General features: G+C 41.1%; 1 protein-coding gene across 3 annotated transcripts in view; it reads right to left on the bottom strand.

Moving 5' to 3' along the window:
* Positions 1 to 9997: 9997 nt before the first annotated feature.
* IBTK (inhibitor of Bruton tyrosine kinase) overlaps positions 9998 to 25848 on the bottom strand; it is a 59410-nt gene continuing 43559 nt past the window's right edge. For all 3 annotated transcript variants that reach the window (XM_050893589.1, XM_050893591.1, XM_050893590.1), the window contains exons 26-29: positions 21475 to 21627; positions 13193 to 13261; positions 12960 to 13092; positions 9998 to 10514 (exon numbers count right to left, since the gene is read on the bottom strand). In XM_050893589.1, coding sequence (XP_050749546.1) covers positions 10389 to 10514; positions 12960 to 13092; positions 13193 to 13261; positions 21475 to 21627 — 481 coding nt within the window. In that variant the 3' untranslated portion in view covers positions 9998 to 10388. The remainder of the gene's footprint in view (positions 10515 to 12959; positions 13093 to 13192; positions 13262 to 21474; positions 21628 to 25848) is intronic.

Here is a 25848-nt window from a genome sequence, read left to right as displayed (position 1 = left end):
ACAACCCTATGCTGGCCACTGGCAAAACACGACAAGACAAAGAGGCTGGAGGCCTCAGTTCTTGCTTCGATGCAAGCAATAGCATTTTTATTACCCAGCTTACAATAAAAATAAAATTAAAAATCAAAAATTAATCTCCACAAAGGTCACAGCAGTGTTCAACACACTTGGAAACAGAAGGCAAATGAGAGGTGCACCTTGAGGTTCCCAGATGATGGGGCACAGTGCACCCTCAGCAAGGCTGCAGATGACACAAAACTGGGAGGAGTGGCTGACACACCAGAGGGTTGTGCTGCCGCCCAGAGGGACCCCAACAGGCGGGAGAAACAGGCTGACAGGGATCTCCTGAAGTTCAATACAGGGAAGTGCAAAGTCCTTGCCCCTGGGAAGGGACAACCCCATGCACCAGGACAGGCTGGGGGCAGACAGACTGGAAAGCAGCTTGGCAGAAAAGGATCTGGGGGCCCTGGGGGACTCCAGGTTGAACATGAGCCAGCAACGTGCCCTTGTGGCTGTCGTGGTTTAACCCCAGCCAGCAGCTAAGCACCACGCAGCTGCTCCCTCACTCCCCCCGCCACTCCCAGTGGGATGGGGAGGAGAATCGGGGAAAAAAGGTAAACCTCGTGGGTTGAGATAAGAACAGTTTAATAACTAAAGTAAAATACTAACAATAATAATAATGAAATATAATAATAATAGTTGTAATGAAATGGAATATAACCAAAAAAAAGGAAAAGAAAAAAAGGAAAAAAAAAAAAGAAATAAAACTCAAGGGGAAAAACAAACAAACAAAAAAAAAAAAAAGAGATGCACAATGCAATTGCTCACCACCCGCTGACCGATGCCAGAGCAGCGATCCACCCCTCCCGGCCAACTCCCCCCTGTTCATATACTGGGCATGACGTTCCATGGTATGGAATATCCCTCTGGCTAGCTCGGATCAGCTGCCCCGGCTATGCTCCCTCCCAGCTTCTTGCACACCTGCTTGCTGGCACAGCATGGGAAACTGAAAAGTCCTTGACTTAAGATAAGCGCTACTTAGCAACAACTAAACCATCAGCGTGTTATCAACATCATTCTCACACTAAATCCAAAACACAGCACTGTACCAGCTACTAAGAAGAAAATTAATTCTATCCCAGCCGAAACCAGGACAGTGGCATAAAAGGCTGACAGCCTCTTGGGCTGCATTAGGAAGAGCGTTGCCAGGAGGTTGAGGGACATGATCCTTCCCCTTTACTCAGCACTGGTGAGGCCACACCTGGAGTGTTGTGTCCAGTTCTGGCCTCCTCAGTACAAGAGAACATACTGGAGAGTCTCCAGCCAAGGGCCTTCCAACCTCAACCACTCTGTGATTCTGTAATTTTACTCAATACCATTGTGACAGCAGGATGAGTAGCAGCCATCAGTATATCACAAATAACAATAGCATTTTGATACTACCTGTGGTGGCTCTAAGGCTGCCCATTACCCTCCAATGGCATTTCTAACTGTGGCTCAGCTTACAGCAGGTGGAGATCTCAACTAGAAATTTCACGGTAGGTTTCTGTGTCCGCATGTCTGTGTACGTGCATGTGTGCATGCATGCACATGCTTACGCATGAAAATAATGCAACTGAGATACAGCAACACAGCACTACACAAACAAGAACAGAAAAAAATATTCATTATCAAGGTAATACTGACAAGAGGAAAATATTTGGTTGTTGTATGTTCAAAACCAGAAAAAAGTCCTTGTAACTTGCACTTCTAACTCCCTTTTGTGCTCAGCCCAAGTTGCCACAGGTGCATCTCAGCAAGCTCGAGGGTTGGTAATGAAATCTGCACCAAAGGCTACTGCACAGGCACAGAAATACCCAAGCATTCTGCAACGTGTTAAAGTGTTAGTAAAGATGTATCTATGGGAACTTGTAACACGTTGTAAAAAGTGACTTCATGTTGTAAAAAAGTTTGCACCAGACCGGTAGTTACCTTTATTTTACAACGGACTTAAAACCTTTGTTGCAGTATGCCACCACTACTGCATATCACTTGAGACAGAAGAAAACAGAAAAAAATATTAGGGTTATAAAGCTGTGGTGGGGATGGACTGCATTATACCCAAGGTAGGAGCTGCCCCTTGATACACCTGTATGCTTTTTGGTTGATTCCTTTGCCTCAGTCCCATGAGAATCAGCAGGCACCTCCTGTATTTAAGATTGAAAGCATCATAGCTTTCGGAAGAAAACTACTAAAATATTCACAAGTCGACAGAGCCAATTTGAAACATCTGGCATTGCAGCAGCTGTGCCAAGGCTATCAGCACCACAGTCACAAGGAGAAACGCGTGTTTGAGAGCCAGTACATAGTTACAATGCCTCTGATCTGGCCGGTTTTTTGCTACTGTGTTTTCACAAAGCCTTTTCAGTACTTAGTGTAAATCTTACTCCATATAGCTCCTTTTGGGGGGATTTTTTTAACTCTCATCCCCTTAATGAGCTAAATTTTTATCATCAAAGCAGGAGACTTGCTCATGCTCTAAGTTACATGAGGTATAAAAGCACAACCCAGGAGAAATTAAATTCAGCTTCAGAACTACACAAACTTGGACATTACTGAAATTAAGATGGTAATTTCAGGCTCTGCACAACATAAAAAAAAGCACAACTTAATGACCGCTATGCAGGGAAGACTTTTATATGGGAACATCAGACATCTTTGGGTGCTCTTTATACAAAGTCCACTCCAATAAAAACCAAAACATCGCATACACATTTTGTCATTGCCACTTATGGTGAAAGCCTTACAATTTCTGCAGCAATCAGTGCATTTCTAACATATCCAATAGCACTTCACAGAATAAGTTCGCACTGCACAGTATTACATAAGTCTTCACATCTCCTTGTCCACCAAAGCTTTATCAATACTACGCCTTCAGTTATTGCTGCTCCTTCTGAAGCTGCAAAGGAGCAGGGAGAAAAGGACTGAGTAAAACCTGGGTTTATTGTTTCTAGGAAAAAAGAGGTTGGAAATTGTAAGATGAGAATGAATATAGGGCAGCATAAACAACTGCAGCTTGCAACTCACAATGAGTTTTCAGAATTCCAGCCAAAACCTCTTTTTTGATGCCATCAGCCAGAAGAGAGAGCGCCCTGCGAGTGCAGTTTCCACCTCTGTCTGCTTGCATCGCTGCCCAGCCCTGACGGGACGCTCTGAAAGCTCACACACATCAAATAATATCATATGCTTTGAAAAGTAACCATATACCTCTTTCCACCCCCCAAACAATCAAGTTAGGCTCATGCTTTTTTTTATTGTACTGTTTTGCCATTTCCCTGTCTCTCTGCTGCAACCCGCCTGCCCCTCCCCCCCCCCCCCCCCCCCGCTTAACTACTGGGAATCGTTTTGATTTTATTGCTTCAAATAACAGGAATTTCAGGTCAGAACTTTCCTAGATTTACTAGAGGACATTTTAGAGACTCAAAAGATACTTACTGCCTGTTCTTACAGGTTAGCTGAAAGATGTTGCCTGTTAAACACCTGGAAGAAAATATCCGCGTTGAGGTTAATACAAGCTGTGATTAAAATCTTCACCTTCTCTTTGCTTTTTTCTTGTCTTGATAGTACTAGGATAATACAATATATTTAACATAGAGATGGACTGAACTTGTAATGCAAAAAAAAAAAAAAAAAGACGCACAGAAATATGTAAAAGATGTACTAGAAACTACTTCTATGCCATCAAGAAGAAACTGCAGAGGACGTAAGCTCAATTTTCCTCTCTTTGCAGCTCACCTTTAGACACCTCAAAGTCCGCCCATAACTTCTCCAAGCAGGTGGCACATGCTACTCAGCGCAGCTCCTGCCTTACATTAGCGTGCCTTCCCCCAAGGAATTCATCACCACCAGTTCAACTAGTCAAGTTTCCCTATTTAGAGTGAAATCATCACACTAAAACTCATAGGTAACAGTCATCATAGACTTGCCAATAGCAGGTCAAGCGCTTTTTACAAGAACATTAGTTTACAAGACTAGCAATTGCTCAGGAACATGGAAACAAAACAAAAAGAGAAATATGACGCTTGTGAAGGGCTTGCAGCCCCTTCAGAACAGGAACAAACAGGTATTAGCAAACGACTGGCAGCCCAGAGGAGCATGTTCTGGCAGCAGAGGTGCTCGCTTCAGAAAAGGGGTCAGAGAAAGATAGGAACAAGTCCTGGTTGAAAGGGATTTCTATATAGCTGATCCCAGAAAAGCTACAGGTTCTACATGGGGCTGCAACAGGCAACTAGAGGAAGAGACTTCCAGATTCTCCTTCAGGAGATGACCATAAATTTACCGCTTAACCTTAGACTAACCAACTTATTACTTGTGTGTTGATAGCCACCACCTGGAAGTTGGATAACAGTTCACAGTTACTGTACCTCACTGTCGTGGTTTAAGCCCAGCCAGCAGCTAAGCACCACGCAGCCGCTCCCTCACTCGCCCCCCGACTCCCAGTGGGACGGGGAGGAGAACTGGGAAGAAAGGTAAAAGTCATGGGTTGAGATAAGAACGGTTTAAAGTAAAATACTAACAATAATAATAATGAAATATAATAATAATAGTTGTAATGAAACGGAATATAACCAAAAAAAGGAAAAGAGGGTGAAAAAAAAGGAAAAAAAACCAACCACAAAAACCAGTGATGCACAATGCAATTGCTCACCACCCGCTGACCGAGCAGTGATCCGCCCCTCCCGGCCAACTCCCCCCTGTTTATATACTGGGCACGACGTTCCATGGTATGGAATACCCCTTTGGCTAGTTCAGGTCAGCTGCCCCGGCTATGCTCCCTCCCAGCTTCTTGCACACCTGCTTGCTGGCAGAGCATGGGAAACTGAAAAAATCCTTAACTTAGGATAAGCGCTACTTAGCAACAACTAAAACATCAGCATGTTATCAACATCATTCTCACACTAAATCCAAAACACAGCACTGTACCAGCTACTAAGAAGAAAATTAACTCTATCCCAGCCAAAACCAGGACACTCACAAATATAGTGAGGCTTAATTGTTAACATTTGCAAAGCGCAGAGATAAAGTTCAGATGAAAAGGTTCACTACCACTCAGTACATACAGATGGAGAGAAGAGATAACACGTTAACTCTATTTGCTGAAGTGGTGCAACATAATTCAATTCTACAACCGCAAACAAATCAAATGAAGAGTTATGGCTACGCACACATGCATACACGCACACACACATACTCCTTCAGCTCTGATGCCATCAGCTGTTTGTGCAATACAAAGATGTGATCTTGAAAACCCTGCTGCATTCATAGCCTTACAGCTCAATTCCATCTTCGCAGTATGCTTGAATGTGGGCAGTGTGTCTTGTAAACATCTTAAAATACACACAGTGGGAAAAAGACTAAGATTCTGCATATTTTTCCCTTCTATTGCAACAAAGGCAGCATACAGAAGGCAGGATAAACAAAAATATCTGTACATGTGCATAAGGAATACACAACTTTACACTCAATACATTCTTTATATTTTTTTCTTTTTGCTAATATATCACCTGTTGTTCCAGGCCTTGTGTCACCAGATGGCACGAGCACAGTTCTCACAATGAAGTGCTGTGCTGCCATCAACAACATTTAGCAGAATTGGTAGGGTCCCCTTCGGAACCGACCTGTAACATTAGACAAAAAATAGCCCTAGAAGCTCAGTCACACTGCAAGGCAGTCACAGCTGATGAGTCACAATGACTGGAGAGAGCTGAGCAGGAGCAGGTAGCTTGTATTCCCCGTGCAGCTCTCACGACCTCTTCACCTACCGTACCGGGATTACAGCCAGGCTCACGTAGCAGATACGGCTGCTGTGCTTAAAGCAAAGGGCACCTGGCATCCTCCCACCTCAAACCACATAACCTATGAGACAGGCAGCTATTTCCTTGTAGTCAGGGTTCACTGGCTGACAAACGTTCTGCAGGAATATGTCACGTACTACAGGACGGTGAAATGACTAGATGAAGAAGAAAGACTCATCTTCTACTTTAATGGCACTTCAGTCTGAGGAGACAGAGATCTAGAAACGGTTTACCACCGTGAGAAATTAGTTGTGAATCCAGCCTCAGGTGTTGCATTCTCCATATCTTCCTGGAATAAACTTTTAAGGGATAGGAAGGAAAAGAAAGAAAAAAGGCAAGAAGTCTTAAAGTATTGAGAACGATAAAAAAGCTTTTGGCTCAATTTTCCCTGCCTACTTTCTTATTTGAGAATGTTTCATGAATATGATTATTTTTTTATTAGGAGAGGAGAGAGCTAATTCTCAGCTTTCCCCCAGCTGTACATTATTACTTGAGAGCAAATGCAGTGGGCTTGTTTTAAGCCTGCTCTTACATAAACATGCTTTTTGTTTGCTTGCTTGCTTGTCTGTTTTTCATGCATGCAAATCCTTTATGCAAATGAAATAAGAAAAAAAAAAACCCAAAACATAGCCAGGCTTTTAACAGTTTTATTCACTTCGTTATCTGAAAAGCTCATGCAAGACTTGGAAGAATTGACCCCTAACATTAAAACTATGTATTTTAAAGCAACTCTATAGATCAATAGAGAACTCATTTAAATGGAGATCAAGGAGGAGACTGTGATTACCTGTTCTGAACTATCACTTAACTCAGATCACGTGATCTTCCTGGATCACGTTTCCTCTCAAAAACCTTACCTACAGTTGAACAAGAACACTGTTCTCCCGCTCTGTGAGATTACTGATCCTATAGAGCAGCCTGGTTTTGACTGGGTATTTCCAGTCAAAAGCATCCTCCAAGAAGAGCCACCCAAGGACAATGCACTTGCACAAAGCCTATGCTTTTGACAAACTCGGTGTTCTCATGAAAACATGAGCCAAGAAGTTCTCCTCCCTCTTTGTCAAGGTTGAGACATGCAAATTCAGGCACCTTCACGTGCTCTGAACAGAGCTGGAGAAGACCCAGGCAAGGCAGGCACCAGAGCCTGGAGAGAACTCCACTGACCAGTCCCCAGGAGCTCACTCCAGGATCCTCACGCTCCCCTCACTCGATTGCCTAACTCTTTACTGTCTGTAACAGCAGCTTAGTCACACAGCACCTACCCTGAGGCCCAATTTCAGGTTTCAGGCTCTAGCTGAAATCTATACACATCAAAACAGCAAACTGTTAGCATTGCAGTCACTCGAATTACAGGAAAAAAAACGTGTTTTAAGCAACACCTCAATAAACTTGGGTAAATTCTTCAAGGCTGACCTACAGAGCAGAGTTTCCACTTTTGCATTATATATTAGTATTAGTTACTGTTAATCCTTACCTGAAGCCCTTGCAAAACTTTGCTCAACTTCTTTTCTCATTTTATTCAAGTGATGAGAGAGAAAAAAGGGAAAAAAAGACAGGCCATGCTAAAGAAATAGCATTCTATATGTGCTTCTGGAAAAAAAGAAAAGAAAAGGAAAAAAAAAAAAAAAAGGCAGAATCTTTGCTGGAAGAATGAAGATAGCTCACCTGAGGAGTAGCTTAGTCTCCAGGACATTCTTGTTTCTTCATACCAAACTCCCTTCCTCCAGGCAAGGCCTTCAAGGCTCCTAGTGCTGCAGTGCTAGTGCAACATGAGTCCATGCAGGTATCTGAAAGCTACTAAAAAAATGGTGTTTTTTTGGTGCCGTGATAGACCCCATAGTGCAGAAAATAGTTGCTTGGAAAGCAAAAACTTTCTAGGTAGAGTTTGTGCCAGACACCACTCTCCCGTCCAAGAAAAATCCCACACAAACCATTAGAAGGACTCCTTGAACTCAGAGAATTCCTTTGCTGCACCATTACTGAAAACTTTTTCATTTCAAATATATATTGTATGCGTGTGAATTTGTTGGCCTTCCACAATTAATAAGTTCTTTCTCAAGGTTAGACACCTAAAATGACACTGCAAAAACAGTCCCTTCCCTCTCAGCATTTCTGAGGTTTGCCACAGCTAGAACCTTGACAGGAGGGACTCGCCTTCCGGATGCCTCATCAACATCTCACTTGACCAGGGTCAAGCACATCAGATGTTAGAGAGGGAAGAATTTTCCCTTCAGTTTAACTAACAGGCTCTTTGATGGAGTTTTACAGACTTTTCTTGGAGTACAATGGGTAGAATCCATTCTGAGATCATTTGATGCCTTCATTAACCAGTTTCCTGTTACTGAAAACGTCTTCAAAAAGACCTTGCCATTCTCTGATGACATCATGCAAGCCAAGGGCTACTTTATTCCAATATAAATCTTTTACCTTTATATTTAGAATAAGATCTAATAATCCAGTGTTCTGTTCTGACTTAAGTTGTCGTTACATTACCATAAGCTATCCTCAGAGTGTATCCAGGGATTTAGAAACTTTTGTTTCTGTTTCCACTACAATTTGAATTTTTTAAGTATGCTTGAGACATTTTAAACTCTGTTCATTTCCAAGTTTTAAGGAAGATAAATAAAAATGGAATCTATAAGTTTACACAGCTTTCTGTGACACATTTTAGCTTCAACTTTAAGCTGTTCTAACACAACCGCTTAAAAAACGTTCTCAATTTCAGAAGAGTGGTACACTGATTATTCCTCACTTTTGTTTGTGAATATTAAGTATAACCAGTGATGATATATAAACAAACTGTGACAATAAACCCAGAACTTAAAAGTAGTCAAGCTCCTCAGCACGGCAGAAGCACGAATCCTCTTACAATGTCTGGAAAATGACATTTTACACAGCATATTCTAATCAACTTTGAAAAAAAAAAATCAAAATGCAAATTAGCAACTTTACAGTAATTTTATATTTGAGAACAAATCGGGTTCACATCTGGAAAGGCCCACTGGTTTTATAGCTATTTCTCACAGTACATAAGATTTCCTTTAATTCAGAAGGATAGTTTCAGCAGGCCCTAAGGCCCTGCAGTGCATCAAATAAAGCACTTAATGCGAGTATTCTCATCAGTATAATGAATGAATCACCAGTAGATTTTAAAATAGAATTAATAGCTACATCTTCCTTCGCCTGTGTAGCTTCAAAATGCCTACAGTTCTTGTTTCATACACAAAAAAAAAAAAACTTTTAGATTACTCTATAGTTACTTAAAGCGTTGATTATATATAGACAGCACATAAAGTATACTAACTTTGTGTAAATCAAGATTTTATGGTTTATTGCATTTGTTTACAATTTTTGTGGGGGATTTTTTGGTGTAGCTTGACCTGAAACCATTAGACATATCTACAGAGGTTTTTTCAAGATTCTTTTATCACACAGTGATCAATTCTCTACATTCATTTTCTGTAGCTCTCTCAATTCCAGTTCTCCAGAGTTCATGAGTACTGACACTACTGAAAAATTACCAGTTCAAACACACCTATACAAACAGACAAACTAGACAGAATATTGCAGATAAGGCTACTTTTTTTTTTTCTTTTTATATATATAAATTTGTTTAAACCAGGCACAGAGAACTTTGGAACACACAATACTGAAAGCCACCTATGATAATCTTTGAAGGTTAGGTGTTTGCAAATTCCACAGTCAAGCATTCGTCCCTATAACTTTAGCAATGAATACATAGATCTTTTATTTCCTCAGCACTTCAAGTGAATTGTACCTTAAACACAGTGGTTCTAAAACTGTACCATATTTACCAGAGTAAGACTATAGATGAGCTAATTAAGTGCCACCATGTTCTATTCGACTGTGTGCTTTACTTCACAACAGAGCTGACTGCTCAAAGGCCAGTCTCACAACAGTGAAAAAACATGCACAACTGAACTGAGAGCAGGCAATGGCAGGGCACTTAGGTACAGCGTAGAGGTTCATCGTGGAGCATGACAGTAAAAAGTACTGGCCGCAACAATCAGAGAACCAGTACTTGCACGCATAACTTATGGAAAACCGCATTATCAAACTGTACTTTTACATGAAGTTCAAGCACAAACTTTTTCCAATATTCCCAATTTGCCAGAAAGCTCTGAAGAACATACCCCCCCCCCAAACTTTAAAGATGTATAATTCTGCACATTCAATTCCACATTAAATCACAAAATAAGCACTCGCTTTTCAGCCACCTGTGAATTTAACAAAAAACCCTCACAAATTAAGATTAGCAAATGCATTTCCAATCTACAGCTTCATGTAACATTACTAATAATATGTCTTGTTAAAGAAACTCTCTCAAAACATACATACAATATATACTGTGGGTAAAGGACACAGTGAACACATTATTTCCATTCTCTCTAACAAATACCTAGTGATTATGTGCAGTGTTTTAATGCTGATGTTAAAAATTACATGATTCCTGTTCTTCCAGTCCTGTTTTACTTGTAACAAGAATTAGAACTTCAGAAGTGCACATACAATACGGACTGTGAAGAGTACGAATTAGTGCTTGTTCCACATAGGTGCTGCTATAGGTCCCTGTGGAGCCCTTTCAACTGTCACAAATTCGTCAGGGTTGTCAAAAGCTTCATAGTGGATTAATAAATCTTGAATAGCACATTCCTCGATCTGGAAGGAAAAAAGAACATGTATGTCAGCGTCAGATCTACATTTACACCAGTAGTACGGTTATGAACTGGCTTTACTGGTCCTGAATGCATGTCTGCTACAGACCTCCTAATCAGGAAGTAGTAGTAAATGAGGCCTTCTTCAGACAACTTGAAGAAGCCTTATGTTTGCAGGCCCTGCTCCTCATGGGAAACTTGAGCCACGCTCATATCTGCTAGAAAGGCAACACAGCAGGGCACAAGCACTCCAGGAGGTCTGCATTGGTGAAAACTTCCTAACACAGATGATCAAGGAGTTGATGAAGGGAGATACTCCCACTGGATCTCATACTTACAAAGAAGGACTAGTCGGGGATGAGAAGGTCGAGGGCAGCCTTGGCTGCAATGACCATGAGATGGTGGAGCTCAGGATCCCGAGAGATGAGAACATGACAAATAGCAGGAACAACCTCAGACTTCAGAAGAGAAGACTATGATCTGTACAAGGATCTGCTTGGAAAAAATTCATGGGATATGGCCCTGGAAAGAAGAGGGGTCCAGGACAGCTGGCTGATTTTAAGGATCACCTCCTACAAGCTCAAGAATGGTCCATGCCAACGAGCAGGAAGCCAAGCAAGAGTGGCAGGCAGCCTGCATGGATGAAAGAAGAGTTCCTGACAAAACTCAAACAAAAAGGAAGCATACAAGAGGTGGAAGCAGAGAAAGATGACCCAGAAGGAAAACAGAAACACTGTCTGAGCACAAAGGAACAGAATTAGAATTAAGTCAAAGCCCACCTAGAGTTGAATCTGGCAAGGGACATGAAGGGCAACACGAAAGGCTTCTACAGCAGCAAAAAGACGACGTGGGCCCACTGCTGAATGACAAAGGACATGGAAAAGGCTGGGGAACTAAGAGCCGCCTTCATCTTGGTCTTTAGTGGTAAGATCAGCCTTCAGCAATCCCAGGCCCCTAAGATCAGAGCTGGCCAATATGACTGCAAGCCCACTCTCAAAAAAATCTTTGAGAGGCTGTGGCCATAAGGGTTGGTTCCTGAGGACTGGAAGGAAGCAAATGTCATTCCTACCTTCAAGAAGGGCAAGGAGGATCTGGGTGACTACTTACTAGTGATCCTCATCTTGATCCCTACGAAAATGGCAGAGCTTAAAGTGGACAAGCTTAAGTACGGACAATATAAATGGACAGTGAGACAGACTGAAAACTGGCTGAACTAGTGATCTCAAAGGGTTGTGATCAGTGGCACAAAGTCCAGCTAGAGGCCAGTCACTAGCACCAGTACTGAGACTGAGACTAGGGCCAGTACTGTTTATCATCTTCATTAATTACTCGCATGATCGGACAGAGTGCACCCTCAGCAAGACAGCAGACAATACAAAATTGGAAGGAGTGGCTGATATGCCAGATGGTTGCACTACCACTCAGAGGGACCCAGACACGCTGGAGAAACGGGCGACGAGGAATCTCATGAAGTTCAACAAAGGGAAATGCGAAGTGCAGCTCCTGGGAAGAATAACCCCAAGCCCGAGCACACACTGGGGGCCGACAGGCTGGAAAGCAGCTTAGCATAAAAGGATCTGGGGTCCTGGTGGACAAGTTGACTATTAGCCAGCAATGTGCTCATGTGGCAGAGAAGGGTGACAGCCTCCTGTGCTCTACGAGGGACAGCATTGCCAGCAGAGTGAGATAGGTGATCCTTCTCCTCTACTCAGCACTGGTGAGACACATTTGGAGTGCTGGGTCCACCTCTGGACTCCCCAGTACAAGAAAGATATGGACATACTGGAGACAGTCCAGTGAAGGTACACAAAAATGATTAAGAGCTTGGAGCATCTGACATATGAGGAGACGCTGGGCATGCTGCAGTTGTTTAATGTGGAGAAGAGAAGGCTTAAGAGATCTTATCAAAGTGTATAAATATCTGATGGGAGAGAATAAAGACAACTGAGCCACGCTCTTCCCAGCGGTGCCCAGTGACATGAGAAGAGGCAATAGGCACAGATTGAAATACAGAAAATTGCATTTAAATATAAAAATCTTTTTTACTGTGAGAGTGGTTGGACACAGGAACAGGTTTCCCAGAGAGGCCATGCAGTCTCCATCCTTGCAGATACTCAAAAGCTGCCTGGACATGGCTTTGAGCAAACTGCTCTAACTGACCCTGCCCTGAGCAAGGGTTTGGATTAGACAATTTCCAGAGGTTCCTTCCAACCTCAACCATTCTCTGATGCTGTGAATGCATTAATCATGGACTCAGTAGCCAATTTGACTTTAATATAGACCTACCTTATCAAACAGCAATGTGAAGTTATTATTAAATGATATTTAATACCATTATGTAAATGATACTAAATGTACCAATACGTAATTAATCCTAAAAACTGATCTCTGAAACAGCCATTGGAAACTCTTTGTGTTACTTCACAGCTGCAGTAACTTAGCACTTTACCTGGATCAAAGCCAAAGGTTTTTCTCTGCTCCGAATAAGAGCAGCTTCTTGCTGGAGCTCTTCCTCTACAATAGCTGAAAACATGACAGGTGCTATCACAGGAGAGCTAGTTGGTGATGCTGCTAACCAAGGGCTGCAAAAAACCCAAATGACATTATGAGGCAACATCAAGAACAAGATCAGCACAACACACAGAAAACAAGCTCCGGAATCTAAGCCACTGTCAAACTTACTTATGACTCTCCAGCTGTGGAGAATCCAGAACATGGTCTTCCAGACCTGGGCTATTTCTAGTGGTATACCTGGAAAAAGGTAGGAAAGGAGAGTGAAAGTCACTGACAGAGCATTCTCCTACATCATACTGTGAAGTATAAATTTACAGTAGGCAATTACAAATATGTAGGGTTTTTCCAGAAGAAAGGCATTAGGATGTAATGCTGAATTTGTCTTTAAGTGTGATACTATGACTAGAGGAGACACTGATGCTCATTTCTGACTACCAGAACTTAATGGATTTTCAGCTTGGGTGTTAATTCCGACATTTCCTAACATTTGAGCTTTTGAACAAAGGCGCCTTTTTTTTTTTTTTAAAAGGGGTTTTTTACATGTAAAATAGTCAACTGAGTTATGCACTAACAGCACTGATTATAAATGTTTGCAATTAGTATGAAAAGAATATGGCTTCAAGGTAAAAAAAAAAAAAAAAAAACCAAACAACTGTCCTGTATTCAAATTAAGCGTTTCATGTAAAAGAACCAGTGCTACAATAGCACTAGTAAATGATTTCCTCAAGTGTAAGCCCAGAAATTATGGACTTCCAGCGCATATCCTGCAACCACCTCCCACATTCGTAAGAATAGCATAAAACTAGAATTAACAGAATTGGAAAAAAAAAAATCATGAAATATCAACAGAGTTCCCAACAGGAAGATATTTTATTCAGTTGCAAAATGTTAACCTCTCAACAAAAAGAGGTCACATTTGGTATATTGTATGCCTTAAGAGACAAGTATATTTGTCAGAAAAATCCTACATCAGTAGGAAGAGAGGGACCTATTCTCGTTATTTAATACTTATCTTTGGCAACTTTAGAGATTTCCAGAACTCTAAAGAAGTGTTACAGCATGCAGCAGACGTTTTTGAATTATTCTATGGCAATGTAAAAAACTCTAAGGGTGTTGGTATTTCAATAAATCAGTCTCAATTTTCTTAAAGGCTTTGGTGATCCTCTGTAAGTGGCCACAAACTCTTGGAAAAGAGGAAAAATCTATAGAAAGCTAAGAGAATTCCAGTAACTGCTAAGTTCTGTGCCTGGAATATTTTCCCCAGAACACAATTTCCAAGGACAACAAGAACCATGATTCCTACTGCTAAGCAATGAGGGCAAGATCTCAAAAAATCTGAAATGCAACATCCATCATCAAAAATGGCATTTAAATGAACCATGCCCAGCTTTTTGTCACAAAACATAATTTTGCCCACCGAACAGCCAACCATTCAAAGAACAAAATGAACACAAATTTAACTGTTCAGGGAAAAATATATATATACCTGCAGCAACAGCTGCCAAGGCATAACACTGGACTTCAAAAGAGGCTTTCTACAGTGTCACTACCTTGAATCAAACCCAGCAGATACACCTTCTGCCAGGTCATAGTGCTTCTGTGTTTCCACTGGGAAAGCACAGTTCACGTTAGTCAAGATGATCCTTCCCCTTCATTTTCAGCAATGGTGATCATATCAGACACTGACAGGACAGCCAGCGGCACACTGTATGGAGAGGAAACCAAAAAGGTGTGGTACTCTCCAAACTGGACGTTTCTGGATAACCACTATTCCAGAGCTTTGAAAGAACTGACACATGAAACAACAGATCCATGGCAAGAGTGGTCAAATCTGCTGTACCATTCTCCAGATTGAGTATCTATATAGCTGCAGTTCCTTTATTTTGACGTCATTAATATGCAATGTTTTTCCACAGATGTTGAAGAATAGTTAAAAATGGAAAAAAGGTAGAAAATCAGTATCTTGTAATTTTTTTTTCTGTTTTATCTTTGGTAAAAGAAAACCAATGGCAGGTTAGAGAATCCTATTTTATTTAAGAAAGGTATTGGGTCATGCCAAATAAGTGTGATAAACAAATATGGGAATTCTGTAAGACACTGAGTCAAGAGCCACATAACCATTTATTTTTTTTTTAAACAAGTTTCTCATACCTCTCCCACCTAGCTCATTCCTTACTCACTTTACAGCTGGGTAAATAATTATTTTAGAGAATAAGTTAACTAAAAGAAATATAACTAAGTTAACTTTGGTGGACACAATAAGCAGCAAAGCTCAAACCAGCAGACAATATTAAGAGATGCTATTAATTTAGCAAAGGATAAAAATGAACAGTATGACTGTGGAACAAAGCAATGGGAAAGGAAATTCAGAAGTACGAAACAAAAGACTGTGTGAAGACTGTAGTAGCTATAAGCTGGGAGTTTTTCAGCTTGAAGAGAAAAAGGAGAATCCAGGGTGTACTGATCATGATAACGAATCAGAAGTATGTGGCTGGGAAAAAAACAACGTTGTTTCCATTTGAAACAAATACTTTTGCCAACATATACCACACTGGACAAAGCTTATTTGGATGAGCTTTCAGTTTTGGTCGCTTAGGTTCAAGGAAGAATAAACTGTCATAGATGCAGAGAAAAATAACTGATGTTGAGTCTTCCACTGATCATCTTCTGAGAGAAGACTAAAAATTATCTCTAACCTTGCAAAGGAAGGAAAAAGAGAGAATGACTACACTTCATATAGACAGTATCTGGACTAACTTCTGATATACCAGGACAGCCTCCTCCAAACACAAAAAAAGATCATTTCAATGTGCTTTAAGTCAAGCAAGCATGGCAGAAGGTTGGCAGGAATGAACAGGCAACTCTACATGGACTTCAAACTCAAAAAGGACACATAGAAACAGTGGAAGCAGGGACAGTCTACACCAGAGGAAAATAGAAATATTACTTCTGTGTACAGGGACAGAGCTGTAAGAGCCAATGCTCAGCTGGAGCTGAAACAACGGAGGGATGTGCAGGACAAAAGGAACAGCTTCTGTATTAGCAAGAAGAAAAACAAACCAACGAACCACAGAGGTTTCCTGATGATTAGAAAAAGCTAAATGTTATACCCATTTTCAAGAAGGAGGACATGGGGAACTACAGACTGATCAGTCTCACCTCAATCCTGGGGAAGGTTGTGGAGCAAATCCTTCTGGAAGTAATTTCTGAGCACATGTGGGACAAGAAGATGACTGGGAACAGCCAGCATGGATTTATGACACAAGGCAAATTGTGTCTGACCAACCTGATTGCCTTCTGTGATAGGATGACAGGCTCTGCAGACAACCAAAGAGCAGTGGATGTCATGTTCTTTGGCTTCAGCAAGGCCTTTGACATCCTCTGTCATCGTATCCTTATGCTCAGTCTGAAAAATATGGACTGAGTAAATGGACTACAAGATAGGTGGAAAATGGGCTGGATTGAAGGGCTTCAGGAGTTGTGGATTAGCTGTACAACATCCAACTGGAAACCAAGTACTACTGGTGGTCCTCAGGGAATGATACTGGGACCAATCCTGTTTAGCGTCTTTGGTAGAACAGAGCACACTCTCAGCAAGGCCACAGATGGGTGGGGAGAGGGGTGGGGAGGGTGCAGCAGTCCACGTTCCGGATTCCAGGCTGCCATTCAGAAGGCCTTCAAGAGGCTGGAGAAATGGGCAACTGAGAATTCATTAATTTCAAAGGCAAGTGCAAAGTCCTGTATTTGGAAGAGAATAGCCCCACGCAGCAGTACAGGCCAGGGGCTGACTGGCTAGAAAGGAGCTCTGCAGAGAAGGACCTGCAGAGTCCTGGCTGGCAGCAAGTCGAAGATGAATCGGCATGTGCCCTTGCAGCAAAGGCGGCCAACTGCATACAGGGCTGTACTAGCAAGAGCGTAGCCAGGCAGTCAAAGTAAGTGATCCTTTCCCTCTATGCTGTATTTGTTAGTCTACACAGAGAGTATCATACCCAGTTTTGGACTCCTCAATACAAAAGGGATGCTGTCAGGCTGGAACAAGTCCAGTGGAGGGCCACCAAGACTAGGGGCTGGAGCACACAACAGGAAGAATTGTGTTTTGTTAATCCTAAAGGAAGGCGTCAACTACCTAACTGGAGGGTAGAGAAAAGATGCAACAAGAATCTTCTTAGAGGTGCACAGTGATAGAACAAGAGGCAACATACACAAGCTGCAAAATAGGAAATCCCAGTTAGATATAAGGAAAAAAAAAAAAAAATCCCACTATGGGGATGATCATACACTGGAACATGTTGCCCAGAAAGACTGCGGTATCTTCATACTTGGAAGCAGTCACAACTCAACAGGACCAGGCCCTGAGCAACGTGATCTAGTTTGACTTGTTTTGAGCAGGAGGCAGAACCAGAGAATCTAAATTATTCTATGATTTCAACAGCAGGGGACTACTTTTTAGCTGAAGTCCAGATAAATCAGCTTCCAGCTTTTACTGCACTTAAGAAAGATAATAACGTAATAAAAATCAGGACAGAACCAGAGAAAAGGAAGAAAGGAGCAGAGGAGATGAAGGCAGTTTTTTGCTTGCTGGGTTGTTTAATTAAGAGCATGTTTGTACAACTTACTAAATGTCTTTATTCTGGTGTCATCTCTAAACTTTATCTCTTTTTCCACCTGCTTTAATAATGCTCACCTTCCTGCACATTTGACAGTAACTGACACCCATCCAGCCCATTTGACAGCTATGCTCTTCTTCCCACTCACAATCCAAAAAACTCACAGCACTACTATAAATGAATCCAAGTAGATTGTTATACTTAACAAACCTGTTTCAGTACAGATAAAAAGTTCTTTCGAGAGTAAGACTTCTAAACAAACAAACCAACCAAAAAACCCAAACACCAACCAAAAAAAGCCACAACAGAAATTTCCAAAAACTGGAATTAATAGTTCCAGTGTCACAGCACACTCTAGTGATCAATTAAAAGATAAGTTTAAATACCTGTGTCATCTCCCTCAACTTAAATGTGGCTTTAAAATGTAGGAAGCAGTTCAGATATTTTGAAGCTGTTTGTACATATGCACATCTGTGTTTCTTGCTAGCAAGACACTCAGTCCAGAAATTAAATCAACTGCAGATATTTCAGCATGCTAGATTAATTCCTCAGCTGGCATCAAAATAACTAGGAGAAATGGAACAGACAGGAAACAGGAAGCTAGCATATACAGAAAAATGGAAAAAAGCCTCAAAAATATAGAACTTGGAAACCTGGAAGTCTTGTAAATTAAAGACTGATGCAGAGACATAAGTGGTTCTGCATGGAAACAAACCAGCCGAGTATCAGTACTGAACCAGCCGGATTAACTCAGTTGGCTGAACTTGCCATCACTCCTGCACAGCCACCAAGATGTCCCAGCACTCAGCTCCCCAGTGTTTCTTGAGGTTTTGTTCATTTGAAGTCAGTTCAGGTCCAGTGCCTCCCTAATCTCATGACTGCTCTCAGAAAAGGAACACAAAGCTTGGTCTCCTGCAGAACCTCTTGGGTTTTGCTGTACCATTTGAGTCATGTACTACTTATTAGGTCATTATTAGCCATGCCAGAACTAGGCCATTCCCACGCGAAGCCACAAAGACTTGTTTCCACTAAGACTCTTCGCTGCTCCCTGGAGTAATACAGTGAAGACAACCCAGGCTGCCACAACAAAATTAAGTCATGTCAGGCCTATGTTTTTAGCTTGGACTATGAGCTACACATGCACAGCTGCACAGCATAACTCCCAAGGCTGAGCTGTCCCTGGAAACAATGCAGCCACATCCACACAGCCCAGCTTTTGGGCTGATCTGCCTCTGGACTGAATCCAGTTCACATCTCCACATTCATGACATGGTTCATCTACAGAAAATTTCTGGGTTACATAAATTGGAAGCTGACAGTATATGGAAGAGTGTTTATGCAGCCACCTCATCCAGAGACTTAAGAAAATTGTCAGTTTAATTACTGCACAGTTTATCCAAAGAAAAAAGACAAAGCAGGAACAGTAGCCATGCAAGTATCTTCAGTGTCCCATCAGTGAGTCTGACATCAACAGATGAGGATTACTTATGCTCTACGCACATGCAATTTCCTTTCCTTAAAAAGGAAGAGGTAAGAGTGTAGATAATTAATCTTCACAGAAATAGCCCTTGAATGCCACAGGCAAAAATCAGAGCCTACTGTGACAGGAACTGTACAGTCAAAAAATAAAATTACCTCAAACTAGAAACTCAACTCCTAACTTTCAAATGGAGGAACTAGTCACCTAGGCTCTTTATACCTAATAGAGAGAAATAAGCATCTTGAGACACAATTCAAAAAAAACCTGAAATAGCTCTGGAAGTGCCATCTTTTCCAACTGATTATAGTCAATCTAGTCATCTAGGCTCCCACTAGCTTAATATATCATTTTCAGACAGCTAACGTATTAGGCCTGGATTCAGCTCAAATAATCCACTTTGAGAGCGTGCAGACTGGCCAGACTGCACAGACTAGACAGAGCAACGCAAAAGGAAAAGAAAGGACTTTATGAAGATCACAGAGCAGGTGTGACAAAGCTAATAATAGCATCCAGTGCAAATGCCCTTATCACCAGCCCTTGCCATCTCCCATACAACGAAAAGCTTTATTATTTTGCTAGCAACAAAATTAATGATACTTGTTTTTCTGCAGATTTGTGCTTTGTGTCCCTACATCTCCACTCACAACAATAACTTCAGCTTTATCCCTCTGTTCCCAAAGAATGCCCACCTGTCACACACACTCTCCAAATCCCTTGCACCTCTCTCCTCTACACCATCCCACACACAATGTTCCTATATTTCCACCCTTATTTTTTTCTTTATCTACCAACAGGACACATACTACTTCTGTCCTACAGAAACACCAGTTTCTACAAAAGCTGAGCAACCAAGCGGGAGGCCCAGCAGAACTTTCTTTTCCTTATGGAGGGGACAGTTTTTGGAGGGCGATGGTAGTTTGTAAGAAAAACTAGGAGGTAATGGGTGTCAGGGCTCCCTGTGCACCAAGAGGCTCTGCAATCTCTTCTCCCTCAGCACAGCTGTGTAAACTTGAGTCAGGCTGCTATGAACAGAGTTGAGCTGTAAGGAAGAGCTGTGCGAAGACTCATGGGGGCTTCCCCCTCTTTACTCAGGAGCTGCATTTAAGCTCACTCCCTCAGTCTTAGGCCTTTCTTGAGCCATGCTACAGCTATGCCCAAGCCCAGCCTTGCTGTTCCTGACCCTGACTTGACTTGCAGGTTTGACCTCAACGCTGCCTCATCCCAATGGACCTGTCTGTGCTCACTGACTGTGGCTCACCCTGGTTTTCATCACGGAGCCTGCCCTGCTCACCGCACTCCGGCACAGTGGGGCTGTGCCCTTGCCAGGGAGGCCACCGCCCAGCCAGTCCTGCTGTCACCCTTGGCTCCCCTACCACCATGGGGCAAGCTGGCCTGTGCTCCTTCCAGACGGTGGGTGGGAAAGTCTGTAAGATTTTCAGGCCCTCTGTCTCGTAAATCTATTTGAAATGCTTAGCTTTCAAAGTTACTGATGAGAGGAGGAAGAGATGCAGGTGGGTGGGCAACTCAGTCATATAGACCTTCAGGAATAAGGCTGAGTTTTCTTTCCTCAGCTTAGACAGATATTTTAACCCAAAACAGAGGTTTTATTGGAGGTAGCAAGAGGATGCATGGCTAAAACAATTTGACCAAAAAGCAATATTATTTAATAACTAGACATATAATTCACGTGCACCTCAGAACAAGTTATTTTTGTCCTTAGAATTGTAGTCCCCCAGTAATTATAATACACTGGCACAACCAATGCATCAATATTTCAGTAAACCCTCTTAATGCATGAAAAATCGCACCTAAACAATTACGTCAGCTTATAAGAAAACTCAGATCAGGAAATGCCAGAACTGTGTTTGAATAAACTGATTTTATCCACTCAGTGGTTACACAGAAATACTCCTAAGCAAACTCTGTTTCATGCATGTCATATCTGAATCCTGAAGAACATCTAATTTCTACAGAAGTTAGAAAATATAGGTTTATCATTTTTATACATACATATACAAATGTACACACACACACACACATATTTTGTTTGGAGCCTGAAGTGTTTGTGTCCATACATATATATACACACACATGTGTCCATATATATGGACACAAACACTTTGAACCTCAAACAAAATATTAGCAGTGGCATTAAATTGCTTTAGTCTTCAAGCTTCCTATTCATAAGAGTATTCCATTCATAAAATCCTATTAACAGAATCATTAAAAGAATGCTTACAGGATTTTTCTTTTTTTTTTCCCCAAAATGACAATTTTGTCCGTTCTTATTTCAGCAGAATTTAAACAGGTTCTTGTGGTTCTTGTATAATGGCTGATCAATTAGGAAAAGACTGCTCTCTTACCTTATGGTGTTCTGGACTGACGAATCCTCAGTTCCTTTATATCCAGCTCTTTTGATACCAGTACCAGGTGAATTATTTGCACTCATACATTTTTCTTCTTCCATTACAAGATCACGGAATGACTTTGGCAAAGCAGAATGTAATGAAGCTGACCTTTAAAAAAAAACAAAAAACAAAACACAAAAAACCAACTTATTTTATACTTGCATTTTCCAAGACTCCATATTGTTCCACAATTCAGATAGCAAAGAGTGCCTTTTCAGTTACTAAAAATAAAAATACATTATTACTTAGCTTTTGTATCTCACCATTATGCCTGCTAGACCCCATTCGCTAAAATAAGTCACTTTGGGTCAAACAGGTAAACATCAGAAAATAAATACCTATGAGAACAGAACAAGCCAGTAGTACAGAAATTTCATTAGAAGGAAAACCCAAAAACCACCCCTCCACCTATTCCCCCCCTAAGCCATCCTCTTAAAAAGCAATTTTATTTTCACAGACACCTTGTCTTAGACAAGCTGTACCTTTTCTAACAGTATTATTCCTTGAAAAGTATTCTCATAAGTCACACAACGCTCTAGTACTTTCGTTCTAATATTGTTAGTTTACCACCATGAGAGTTAAGTATAGCTGATCTTCTTTCCCCAAGATATTGAATGAGTTACTCATACCTGCTGGAGGCTCTATAAATCACTTAATCCACAGTGAAATTCATAAAACTGATATGCTTCATTTTCTTTTACTTGCCCAAGTATAATGTGCACTGTTACTGAACTAGAGCCTGCATATTATCTTTCAAAAATAAACCAGTATGAAAATTTAGCAATTTACCATCATAGCTATTCTGAACACTTTCTGATCCAAAAGCCTTTTTATTTACAGAATTCAAGGCAGTTACCATTAGTCTTTCCCTTACCCGTCAAGACTTCGGAATTAATTCTCCATACATTTAACTTTATTAAGCATAGCAGTCCCACTCATTGTCAAATATACAAAATATATATTGGAAGAATAGCTCTGCTCATTATCTACTCAAAGAAATAAGAGATCAATTATAAACACTACCGAAGTAAAAAAAGCTTTCTATATAATGCTAATTGTTTGTACAGCTACCATAAGAAGGGAAGCATTCAAACGACATCTATGTGGTATACAATTTAAGATAACAAACATGAGGGAATTAAAACATTGCAACATTGTATCTGAAATCTTACAACAAAAGCATCTCAAAATTATATATGACCTCTGAACCCCATACTAGACCACCCAGGCTTAGGTTTGGGGGGTTTTTTTGTTGCTGTTTTCTTTTTTTTTCTTTTCCATACTGCATGAGCAGCACAGAAGGCATAGAAAGCAGAATGGGAACCTCCAGATACAGGGGCTCAGAGTCATTTTGCACATCCTCTATTCCTACTACCAGCTGGCACACAAGAGTCTGGGCAAGTGTTTGACCAGAACTTCCCCAAACTTATACTGAGTAGGCAAATGGTTCCCTTGGGATCTGCTGTCACAGAATCTTCTTCTGCTACTAACAATTTAAGTCGCCTACCCATTTTCATGAAAATTCTGTACTCCAATCAGATCCACTTGCAACGCAGCACCAAAAAAAACCCCAAAAACCCCCAAAACAACCCCCCCAAAAAAACCCCAACCCTGTGTCATTCTCAGCTTGTGAACGTATCCAAAACAATTACCGGTGGCTTAAAATGGTTTGGCTTAAACTGGTACAAATTTTCCTAACAGTAACAACTCTGAATTTCAGCTTGTCCTGTCTGATACACTGTCATTTCTATCTAATTTGTAGCATTAGAAAAACTAATGTATACATCTTTTTTTAAAAAGTGGAATATGACTAAGTTTCTCTAAGCTGTAACTGCAAAACATCAAAGCATGAATTTCCAAAACAGCTGTTGATGTTTCAGTATAAGCTGGAATACTAACAAACTGACAACGTAAACATTAAAATACACAATTGTTAATTCTCAAGAGAGACTTCAAATTTCTTTATGCCTCCACTCTTGAAAAGCCATAGGCTCTCCTGAGCTTAAAAAAACCCAAAACAAATAAACAACACCCCCCTCCCTCAATCAAACTAGGTTTGGAGAACTAATAAAGTTAGCAACTAGCTTCTTGCATGGCATACTCTCAAAGTATTACTAGTGTAATTCCTCCCCCCCCCTTCTAATTTCCACTTTTCTTGAAAGGAGGAAGCATAGGTTCAGTCCCCCCAAAACTACGAAACTGGAGGTTTCTTTTGGTGGAAAAGGTGGGACATTGTATATGATAGACTCTGTCCTTTCGTCAACCAAAAAAGAGCCGGAAGGTCCCACACCCTTCTGGCAAGTGTGCTCACTGCACATCCAAGATGAGTATCTTATTTCATTGGAACACAAGTTCTATGGCTTTGACTGTATTGCATGCGTGGAAAGCTCAATCTATTGCCAAATGCACTCTTAATAGTCCACTGGGAATTTACAGAATATAACTTTGCAAATATAATATTAGAGCAGATGAGTAACACTTACTATTCTACTTTACATACAAAAATACTTTGAACAACTAGCAGGGGCAATCAAATAATTGATGGCTTGCCTAAAGCAGCTTAAAGTTTATTCAACAAATGGTTTCTTCCAGCAGCTAGGCATAATTTTAAACATTCATATACCTCCCACTGGTTCTTTGCTTGAACTCTTGAGCTACTGGCATTTTCCAGATCAGCAGCCAGAGGAACACTGCAGAAGAACGTACAGAATCATGCGTGGTGATCACATAAGCGTTCGATTGGATTCCATCCTCCTGAAGTATACCCTGTCCTTTCCACTTAAGGTGGTTTGTGTAACACAGCAGAGCCCAGCTACTTTCAAAACCTGTTTGATCAGAACCTTAAGAGCACAATGTATTTTCTGGAAACAGTTATCTAAGCATACTCAAAAAATCAATCCACGCTTGCTTTTTAAAGGCAAGGAACAGTTCATAGGCAGTTGGTAGTTCAAAATTAAGTAACACCCTGTCGTGGTCGTAGGTAAAGAATTATCTATCGGAGAGTAAATGAACAACATGAATCGTTAAACTATTCAGATGTCAGATCAAGGAAGTTATGCCTCATACTTTTATATGCCTTTTATCAGAGCTTCTCTTAATATCTTATTATTTCCTGTATTAAGAAGTAAATCATTTAACTAGAGGCATCTAGCTCATGTGCTGCAGTCAACCAGCACAAATACTTCTAAAGAGTCATTTCTCTTACACCAAAAAATAGGACTTCAGGAACCAACCAAAACCTCTTCTGAAGAAGCCCAGACAACTAGAAAAGCTACGCAATGTCCTCCAAGATCTACTTTAGGCTTTGTTGTATCTAAAAGTTGTGTATGAAGGGGAGAAGGGAAAGACCAGGCTGGAGAAAGACAGATGCCCTATACAAACATCCTCCTGCCGCGGAGTTCTCATAGCACCCTCCCTTGATACCCAAAGTCTGTCAGAGACAAGTATATAAAACTGCAGCTTGAAAATGGCTATTAAAACAAAAAAGGAAATTCATTGATGATATTTAAGATGACTAGTTGAAAATACCCATGAAATGCCTACACCAGTGATCACTAACATCAGCCCAATCCACAGCATGGCAGGTATGGGAAAGCTCCTTTGAAGACTCCAGAGAAGACCTACTTGTCACCACTGATCACAGAAAGGCCCCTGACTTTGCTGGGTGCCTGAGGAAAAGGATTGACTCATGCAGGCCCCAGTCCACCTCGTTAGCAGCACCCCTGGCCAGCTGCAGCTGTTCACCTGCATCAGCACGGACACCCCTCTGAGTCACCCATCAGGTAGCGCGCAAGAGCATGGCTTCCCTGGCGCTGTCACGCTGAGTCACTCATGGGTAGAAAGATGGTGGGTTTGTACCAACGCGTAAATTAGTGTGTGAATGAGCCCGTGTGATTTGTGTATGTAAGACTGTGTACATGGTCACTGTAGATGTTAGGTTACATATTGTTTATGCATAATTATAACAGTAGTACTAAGATTAAAAACAGTAGATGGATTTTTTTTTTTTTTTTTAATGTAATAAAGGATAGCATAACTCAGTATTTCCTGTGTTGGTCACCATCTGATTCAACCGTCAGTCTCTCCCAGCAAATTTTAAGCCTCAGCTGTAATTGCCCTGTGACACCTCCATTAGCTAAGCCAAATAACTAACTTGCTGCTTGACCTGCAGTATCACCTGTCTAAAGCAGGTAGCGTGTTCTTTGGAGTATTTGAGAGGAACAGTGTTCAGGATTCTGAAATTCATCCACTCATTAGAATTCAGAAGACAAATCTTGCAAACCTTGTTTCTCCTATTGTGAAGGTCCCAATTACAGTTCAGAGGTCAGG

The sequence above is a fragment of the Gymnogyps californianus genome, chromosome 3, assembly GCF_018139145.2.
Source record: "Gymnogyps californianus isolate 813 chromosome 3, ASM1813914v2, whole genome shotgun sequence".
Classification (NCBI taxonomy): Eukaryota; Metazoa; Chordata; class Aves; order Accipitriformes; family Cathartidae; genus Gymnogyps; species Gymnogyps californianus.
This window is presented reverse-complemented; position numbering and strand designations above follow the sequence as displayed.